The sequence below is a fragment of the Pseudorasbora parva genome, chromosome 24 (assembly GCF_024679245.1).
Source record: "Pseudorasbora parva isolate DD20220531a chromosome 24, ASM2467924v1, whole genome shotgun sequence".
Lineage (NCBI taxonomy): Eukaryota > Metazoa > Chordata > Actinopteri > Cypriniformes > Gobionidae > Pseudorasbora > Pseudorasbora parva.
The window spans coordinates 1,422,365-1,432,364 of record NC_090195.1 but is presented as its reverse complement, the minus strand read 5'-3'; the positions used below and the strand labels follow the sequence as shown (position 1 = coordinate 1,432,364).

The window sequence follows — 10,000 nt, the reverse complement described above, 5'->3', positions numbered from 1 at the left end:
ATTATTAATAAATACTAGAATAATATAATAAAAGTAAAATAAAAGCAAGTACAATTTCTAAATGTAATAACTAATAAGTAGTAAATAATAAGTTATATAATAAAATATAATTTATAAATAATATATGCAAACACAAAGAAATGAGAAAGTATTTAATATATTATGTATTTGAATTGTGAATGATTGTAAAAAGCGCACACACACACCTCGACAGTCGATATCTTGGCAGTGTTCTCCCTCAGGGATGCAGGTGCTGACAAACACACACACACACACAGTTTGGCAGAAGTTTGCACTAACTCTTATGATTTTAAAAATGTTGCTAAATGTTCCCCATGTGTCTCACCACTGTTGGCATTCCCCTTCTGACCAAGTGTCTCCGACAGACAGCTCCTGCTGGTCATGGACACACAGCGGGGGACACGGCCCGGGGTCGCATGCTTTATGCTGGACCTCCTCAAACTGGCAGTTCACACCATCGTCCTCAGGAACCAGAGATCTGGAGGCCAAACAGAGACACATATCAAACAACTGAAAATAATCAAAGATATTTGCTGTACTGTTTTCAACCCCGTCTCTCTCATGAGAAAGGCCATTTTGAATTCCTAAAGACAAAGAGATGCTGAAGACCTGGTGGCCAAATGTGTGCCACACCTGAAGCCACTGATGCCAGTAACGCGTTACTCTAATCGGACGACTTTCTTCCAGTGACGTGTAATCTAACGTGTAGAGTAACTTATCCAAGTCACTGTGAGTAACTATTTTAATCATTTTCCTGAGTAAAAAATAAATTTTTGCTTTCTTCTTGTGTCTCGGGGACAGTATTTTTTCAGGAAATATTTTTTAATTTCAACTTAAAATGTCTGGAGATACATCGTTGACATTACTGTTAAAATGCATTTCCGATAAAGTGAGTGTTGGCAAAAACGGTCGTCATTTCTGTGTTGAGGCGGCGGCGGTGTTGTCGGAAACTGCTGAATGTAACTAATAAAGTAACTTGTAATCTTAGTTACTTTTAAAATCAAGTAATCTGCTAGTTGCATAAACTTAGCCACTATGTTACGACTGTGTCTTAAGCACTAATTTAGTCAAAGCAATTCGTCGAAATGTAATCAGTCTCACTTTTCTTATTCAAATTGAACCGATCTACCATTTTATATAACTGATTTTAAAAAGTTAGGACCAGTCTTAAAGAAAAAAAATTGATGACTTACTTTTAAGACTAGTCTACACTGCAAAAAATGCTCTTCTTACTCAGTATTTTCGTCTTGTTTCTAGTCTAGATATCTAAAGATTCTTACATTAAGAAACATTTGCTAGACAAGTTAAAGTAATTGTCTTGTTTTGGGAAAAAATAACTCAAAATGAAGAGAGTTTTTGCTTAAAATAAGATCAATAATCTGCCAATGGGCTGAGAAGAATAATAATTCAAACACAAAAAAAACGATTATTTTTCTCACCCCATTGGCAGATTATTTATCTTATTTTAAGCAAAAACTCTCTTCATTTTGAGTTATTTTTTCCTAAAACAAGACTTGTCTAGTAAATGTTTCTTAATGTAAGAATTTTTTGATATTTTGACTAGAAACAAGACGAAAATACTAAGAAAGAAGAGCATTTTTTGCAGTGTGTGTTTTCAAAGTAACTGTGGCAAACTGTTGGCCGCTGCAGTGAATGTCACCTGAATCGCGTGCGTCGCCCCGGGCCGCAGGTGGCGCTGCAGGAGGCCCAGGTGGACCAGGAGCTCCAGCTGCAGCTGCTCTCTCCAGCACAGGTGTGGTTGCTGCAGGTGAGCTCTCCGTCTGCGCAGCTGCAGGTGTTACAGTCCACCTGATGAGTGCTGCCCGCGGCCCAGCTCTGACCCCACGCGTCCAGACAGTCACACTGCCACACCTGGACACACATGCCGTCCTGCTGCAGCTGCCCTACACACACACACACACACACACACACACACACATGTTGGTCTATGTGGTTTACAGGGACTCTCCATAGGCGTAATGGTTTTTATTCTGTACAAACCGTATTTTCTATCCCCTTACACTGTCCCTACCCCTAAACCTACCCATCACAGGAAACATTCTGCATTTTTACTTTCTCAAAAAAACATCATTTAGTATGTTTTTAAGGCCGTTTGAATTATGAGGACATTTGATATGTCCTCATAAACCACATTTATAGAGTAATACCAGTGTAATACCCATGTAGTTATACAAATTTGTGTCCTCATAAACCACATAAACAGGCTCACACACACACACACACACACACACACACACACACACACACACACACACACACACACACACACACACACACACACACACACACACACACACACACACACACACACACACACAGACACACAATACAATAATATATACTGTATACATTTTTTTTTATGGTTAGATGTGATTAATCACAATTGATTTATTTGACCACTAATATATATATGCTTTTGTATAAAAAATAAAAAATAAATAAAAAAAAGCTTTAAAAAAAAGAAAGAAAACATTTTTTACTATTCATTGAATAGGCTTGTGTGAGAACATTGTCTGCATTTTTTTTGTCTCAAATATACAGCTCTGGAAAACAAATGTCAAATGTACCACGTAACATTCTGAGATCAGTGTAAAATGGCCTCTTATGTTCTTATTTTCTATATTTCTCAGGTATTGTTGCTCACCCCGTGGGCAGCGGCAGCCCGGCTGACATTCGCTGTTGGTCCGGCACTCGATGCCCTGCTGAAGGTCTGAGCAGCGCTGAGGACACTCATTCCCACAGGACACAAACTCCTGCCCCGGAGGACAGCCGGAGTCATCTGCGGCGGGAAAACACATTCAGATCAAGCCAATAGATCATATTTAAAGGGATAGTTCACTAGTTCACCCAAAAACTAAAACGTGATGTTTATCTGCTGACCCCCAGGGCATTCAGGAGAAGAAATCAACACATATGAATAAGAAATAAGATAAAATAAGCAAAAACTCACTTCATTTTGATTTTATTTTTAAGAAAACAAGAAAAAATATCTTATGTCATTTTACATATCTAAGTAAATGCATCTTGATTTAAGAATATTTAGATATTTGGACTGGAAATAACTCAAAAAATACTAAATAAGAAGAGCATTTCTTGCGGTGTGATCAAGCCCGAGTGTGTAATATCAAATCCTGACAGATTAAATCAAGTCCCGTCCTGAACTGTTTCCCCGTGAATGCCCTTACGAAAGGAAAATATATTTACTAATATATTACTTGAAATATATTATAATATATTGTAAATACATGGAATAATATATTGATGGTTTTATACAATATATTATATATTCCTGTAATTTATTGCAAAATATACAAATGATTGCCGCTTTCATATATTGCAATATATTGGAGAATATAAATATTAAATCCCATATATGTGAATATATTGCCTAATGTATTACATGATATTTTCCAATATACTGCAATATATTTTTGTTTCGTAAGGGTGATTAATGTCCAGAATGTGTTGATGTTAAGCTGTGTTCAGTGGCACAGCGCCTGATGTCGTACCGCATGGTTTGGTGTTGCAGGGCTTGACCTGGTTCTTCTCTCCGCTGCATTTGCTTCCTCCGTTTTTGGGCGGCGGACTGGAGCAGGATCGGGTCCTGATGGAGCGTCCTCCACCACAGGCTTTATCACAGCGGGACCAAGAGCTCCAGCGAGACCAGCCTCCATCCACTGAACACAACACAACACCAGCTCATACAGCTGAGGATATCACGCTGCTCAGATAGGACTCTACATATTGTTTTAAGGATGTGTAAATATTTTCACTGTATTGGTTAATTTACAAAATTAGTGCTGTCAAATTGATTATTCGCAATTAATTGCATCTAACATCAATATATATATATATATATATATATATATATATATATATATATATATATATATATATATATATATATATATATATATATATATATATATATATATATATATATATATATATATATATATATACACACACACACACTCTCACCTAAAGGATTATTAGGAACACCATACTAAGAACTGCCTTAATTCTATGTGGCATTGATCAACAAGGTGCTGAAAGCATTCTTTAGAAATGTCGGCCCATATTGATAGGAGAGCATCTTGCAGTTGATGGAGATTTGTGGGATGCACATCCAGGGCACGAAGCTCCCGTTTCACCACATCCCAAAGATGCTCTATTGGGTTGAGATCTGGGGACTGTGGCGGCCATTTTAGTACAGTCAACTCATTGGCATGTTCAAGAAACCAATTTCAAATGACTCGAGCTTTGTGACGTGGTGCATTATCCTGCTGGAAGTAGCCATCAGAGGATGGGTACATGGTGGTCATAAAGGGATGGACATGGTCAGAAACAATGCTCAGGTAGGCCGTGGCATTTAAACGATGCCCAATTCCCCCACACCATTACACCACCACCACCAGCCTGCACAGTGGTAACAAGGCATGATGGATCCATGTTCTCATTCTGTTTACGCCAAATTCTGACTCCACCATCTGAATGTCTCAACAGAAATCGAGACTCATCAGACCAGGCAACATTTCTCCAGTCTTCAACTGTCCAATTTTGGTGAGCTCGTGCAAATTGTCGCCTCTTTTTCCTATTTGTATTGGAGATGAGTGGTACCGGTGGGGTCTTCTGCTGTTGTAGCCCATCCGCCTCAAGGTTGTGTGTGTTGTGGCTTCACAAATGCTTTGCTGCATACCTCAGTTGTAACGAGTGGTTATTTCAGTCAAAGTTGCTCTTCTATCAGCTTGAATCAGTCGGCCCATTCTCCTCTGACCTCGAGCATCAACAAGGCATTTTCTCCCACAGGACTGCTGCATACTGGATGCTCTTCCCTTTTCTCACCATTCTTTGTAAACTCTAGAAATGGTTGTGTGTGAAAATCCCAGTAACTGAGCAGATTGTGAAATACTCAGACCGGCCCGTCTGGCACTAACAACCATGCCACGCTCAAAGTTGCTTAAATCACCTTTCGTTCTCATTCTGACATTCAGTTTGGAGTTCAGGAGATTGTCTTGACCAGGACCACACCCCTAAATGCACTGAAGAACTGCCATGTGATTGGTTGATTAAATAATTGCATTAATGAGAAATTGAACAGGTGTTCCTAATAATCATTTAGGTGAGTGTATGTATATATATATATGTATGTACATATATACATATACACACACACACACACTGTATATACAGTTTGTTATAGCACAAGGACAATGGCTAGACCACGGCTCTGGCTCCTCATAAAAATATTCAGGTGTTGTAATATTACACTTTTTTAAATTTAGGACTCTGGATGTAATTTTTCATAACTCACCACGGCAGGCCCGAATGCTACAGAAGCGGTTTTCCAGGTTTCCGCCCAGGATGTCCTGACACCAGGTGCCATTAACGCCCGGAGCGAGGAAGGTCCGGATTCGCTGCTGTTGACCAACACCACAGGAGCGAGAGCAGGAGCTCCACTCGCCCCACTTCATCCAGGAGCAGTTCCTCTGCGCACACTCAGGGTCCTGACACACACCTCCATCTGACCGACAAAACACACACAACTACATCAAAACACACTCAGGGTCCTGACACACACCTCCATCTGACCGACAAAACACACACAACTACATCAAAACACACTCAGGGTCCTGACACACGCCTCCATCTGACCGACAAAACACACACAACTACATCAAAACACACACCACCATCTGACCGACAAAACACACACAACTACATCAAAACCAGTAGCCGTGGCTTTGAGAGTGTCCTCGTAGGGCAGCGAAGCAAGTGCATTCTGGGAGTTGTTGTCTTTTATGTTTTGAGGTCATGAAAGCACATTTAAATTTAGCAGTTGATCATGTGATGAACTGACCGTTATTAATCACACCGGTGTGATTGTACACGTCAGAGAGTTACGTCTGATTTATGGGTAACACTTTATTTTACAGTGACCTTGTTAAATATGTGACATGTATTTACTATAGTAAAACAGTAAATTATGTATAATTATACTTACTTTATTTGCGGATCCCACAGACAGTAGATACTTTTAAACATGGTCTTAAAACCTTTTTTGCAGAGCTTTTGGCTGATTTTTTACTTCTTAATTATTCTTTTTTGTTGTTGTTGATTGTTTTAAATGTGTAGCACTGAGATTTTGTTTAATATAAAGTGCGCTACAAATCAAACGTATTATTATTATTAATTACAAGCTACTAACCCTCAATCACACATGAAGTTAATCAATATTACTCAGCACTTAAATATATAAATACACTGTAACAACTCATTAAAATAAAATATAACCAATTTATGTAGCAGGGCATTCAGTTACTTTTAAAAGGACGAACATACGATATTCAGTGTATTTCATTGGATTTTAACTTTACTAGCTATAAAAGGGTTCATGACCCTTTAAGATAAAGTTAAGAAAAACTACACAATTGGATTAAAAATTAATTAATACTATTAAAGATTATAAATGGATGTCACTTCCTAAATTAAACTCAAATGTGCTTTAAACGGGTAAAGTCAAAGGAAGTGTGTGTAAGATTGTGGTGCTGCAATCACTTCAAATGACTGTAGAGCGGTGTCTCCCCCTCCCCCTCCCCCTGACCAGAGGTTGCCAGATTGGCTGCAGGATCAGCAGAACGTTTGTAGATCTGCAGCTGTGGTAACTAGAGCAGATCTGGCAACCCCAAACCCCACTACTGACTCCGTGATTGGTCGATAGGTGGAGGGCGGAGCTTCAGGCCAAAACACAACATGACATCATCAACATCAGTTGAGCGCAACAACAACATTATAATGACAATATCCTGCCAGACTACTGTTCAGTCCCTCCAGTTTTTCATGATTCCGCGATCAATGCAAAATTTGCCATTTCACCGCAAAATAATCACAAAAAATGTATTTTTAATAACAAACAAAAAAATAAAAAATAAAAATATCTGCCTGAACTATCTAATTTATTTAAAGCTTAAATACATTGTTTTCATGAGGATTACAGACGTTGGGGAGCTTGCACAGTGTGTCTTTGTAAAAGCGAAAGTAAATCTTTCTCGTCTGCCATCTCGTCTCGCATAGGCCTGAGTGCCAGGACCGGACAGATTGATTACTCTAGATGGATGAATGACCAAATAAAAGTATGATATGGCCGATAACACTAAAAAAGAGTTCATAAAAGCGCTGTATAAGCGTTAATAAAATACCACGAACTCAATTCGCTGCTGACACACGGTGACGGACTGATGTCAGACTGGCGGAGGATTGCTTGCCGGCTGTCAGCGCTCGCGTGTATACAGATCTGTTCTATATAGGCTTAATGCCCTTGAACAATCATAATCAAACACACCCATGATTATGTCTTAATGTCCGTCTTGGCAGTGTCTTGAGTGAATAGGTTTGGGAAGTGTGTCAGTATAGGCTATTGGGTCCGTGTATTACTGTAGGCAGTAATCTTTAAAGTGAAAGCAACCTAGGCTACCTATCAAAGAACAACCACTGAACAAAATAAAATAAATAACTGTAGCCTGACTTAAACGATAAAAAAACGACTTAAAAAAGCATTTTTTTATTTATTTATCATTGCAGTTATTTCTCCTCACATCATTTGTTTATTAGTTCTTATTTTATTACTGACTGTTTACTTGATTAATTAATTATTTGAGAACTTTTTATATAGCCTAAGGCAATTGCTTATTGCTGTATTTACTTTCCCCAGATATTTCCCGCCCTAAGCGATCATGTTATTAAAGCTCATAGTTCACCACTGGCCTTTTTGTGTAAGATACCAAAATAAAGAAGATTTGTGCATTTTGTTTGTTCTATTGTTGTGTATGACTATTTATGGTAAATATATGGTAAATGTGGTATCTTAATTATTTTATTTTATTTTTAAAAAACGTAGAAATTTTTCGCAACTTTCTGGAAATTACCTCCACAAATTCAGTCATATTGATCGCAAAAATCACAAAAAAATATCGTGAAATCCTGGCCGGACTACTGTTGTCAGTGATAGAAGTGTTTGAAATGAACATGATTTATTAATGTCTAGTGACATATCAGGGCCATTTTATGATTCATTGAAATACATTTCTTACACACAGTTCCTTTAAGTAAGCACTACACACGGCTGCCTCTTTCTGAGACGGTAAAAAGATTGAGATGAATCTGATCGGAGTGAGGTGAGATGTACCGGGACACTGAGGCAGATTGCAAACTCTCTCCTGTCGGCTCTCTCCAGAGCAGCGATCATGAACACACTCCCTCTTACGAAACTTCAGAGCGGGAGAAGCCGGATCGCTGCAGGTTCGGGAACACGGACTCCACACCGTCCACTGGGAGAATCCGGCATCCTCATCTACAGACAAACACAAGCATATTATAACGTTTGATATATAGTATATACACCGATAATGCATAACATCATGACCTAATATTGTGTTGGTCCCCCTTTTGCTGACCCGTCGACTCCACTAGACGCCTGAAGGTGTGCTGTGGTATCTGGCACCAAGATGTTAGCAGCAGATCCTTTAAGTCCTGTAAGTTTCAAGGTGGGGCCTCCATGGATTGGACTTGTTTGTTCAGCTCATCCCACAGATGCTCGATTGGATTGAGATCTGGGGAATCTGGAGGCCGAGTCGACGCCTCAAACTGGTTGTTGTGCTCCTCAAACCATTCCTGAAGCATTTGTGCTTTGTGTCAGGAGCATTATCCTGCTGGAAGAGCCACAGCCACCAGAATACCGTTTCCATCAAAGGCTGAACATGGTCTCAGCAATGCTTAGGTAGGTGGAGCGTGTCAAAGTAACATCCACATGGATGGAGGACCCAAGGTTTCCCAGCAGAACATTGGCCAAAGCATCACACTGCCTCCGCCGGCTCGCCTTCTTCCCATAGTGCATCCTGGGGTCATGTGTTCCTCAGGTAAGCCACACACACACACACACACACACACCCGGCCATCCACGTGATGTAGAAGAACACGTGATTCCTCAGACCAGGCCACCTTCTTCCATTGCTCCGTGGTCCAGTTCTGATGCTCACGTGCCACTGTTGGTGCTTTCGGCGGGGTCAGGGGTCAGAGGTCACCCTGACTGGCCCATACGCCTCAAACTGAGCTGCTCTGTGTATTCTGACAGCTTTCTATCAGAACCAGCATTATCTTCTGGAGCAGTTTGAGCTCCAGTAGCTCGTCTGTTTGATCGGACCCCACGGGCCAGCCTTCGCTCCCCACGTGCATCAATGAGCCTTGGCCGCCCATGACCCTGTGGCCGGTTCTCCACTGGTCCTTCCTTGGAGCACTTTTGATAGATACTGACCACTGCAGACCGGGAACAGCCCACAAGAGCTGCAGTTTTGGAGATGCTCTGACCCAGTCGTCATGCCTGATCGGTGTGTCTATATCTATATAATTTCATCAAATAAATACATTTTTTACCCAACCAGTCATTACCTGGTAAAGATGGCTCCTCTGTCGGAACTGTTACCACTGTAAAGACAGTAAAGAACTCAATTACTATAAAGTAATACATATTAATATTATTGTATATTCATAATACACATAGTGTAATATAATTTTAAAAAACGGTTAACTGGAGCCATTGACTTCCATTGTATTTTTTTTTCCTACTACGGTAGTCAATGGCTCCAGTTAACTGTTTGGTTTCGGACATTCTTCAAAATATCTCCCCTTGTGTTCAGCTGAAGAAAGACCTTCAGACAGGTTTGAAACAACTTGAGGGTGAGTAAAGGATGACAGAATTTTCATTTTAAAGTGAACTATCGCTTTAACACGAAGATGTTTGAGTATTTACACGGGCATTCGGGCGTCTGGCAGTAGGCGGTGTCCAGCAGGGGCCCTTCACAGTCTCTGCCCCCGTGAGCAGGACTGGGCTGGCTACAGCTTCTAATGCGACTCTTCTGGCCAAGACCCCCACAGCTGAGGGAACAGGGACCCCAGGGGCCCC

General features: G+C 40.2%; 1 protein-coding gene across 1 annotated transcript in view; it reads right to left on the bottom strand.

The window, feature by feature from the left end:
- Positions 1-10,000, bottom strand: part of sspo (SCO-spondin) — a 163,341-nt gene that overhangs the window by 50,137 nt on the left and 103,204 nt on the right. The window contains exons 79-87 of the mRNA XM_067434918.1: positions 9,848-10,000; positions 9,487-9,522; positions 8,228-8,392; positions 5,357-5,566; positions 3,552-3,719; positions 2,687-2,821; positions 1,682-1,925; positions 347-499; positions 207-253 (exon numbers count right to left, since the gene is read on the bottom strand). The exon at positions 9,848-10,000 is cut by the window's right edge and continues 68 nt beyond it. Of these exons, the coding sequence (XP_067291019.1) occupies positions 207-253; positions 347-499; positions 1,682-1,925; positions 2,687-2,821; positions 3,552-3,719; positions 5,357-5,566; positions 8,228-8,392; positions 9,487-9,522; positions 9,848-10,000 (1,311 nt within the window). The remainder of the gene's footprint in view (positions 1-206; positions 254-346; positions 500-1,681; positions 1,926-2,686; positions 2,822-3,551; positions 3,720-5,356; positions 5,567-8,227; positions 8,393-9,486; positions 9,523-9,847) is intronic.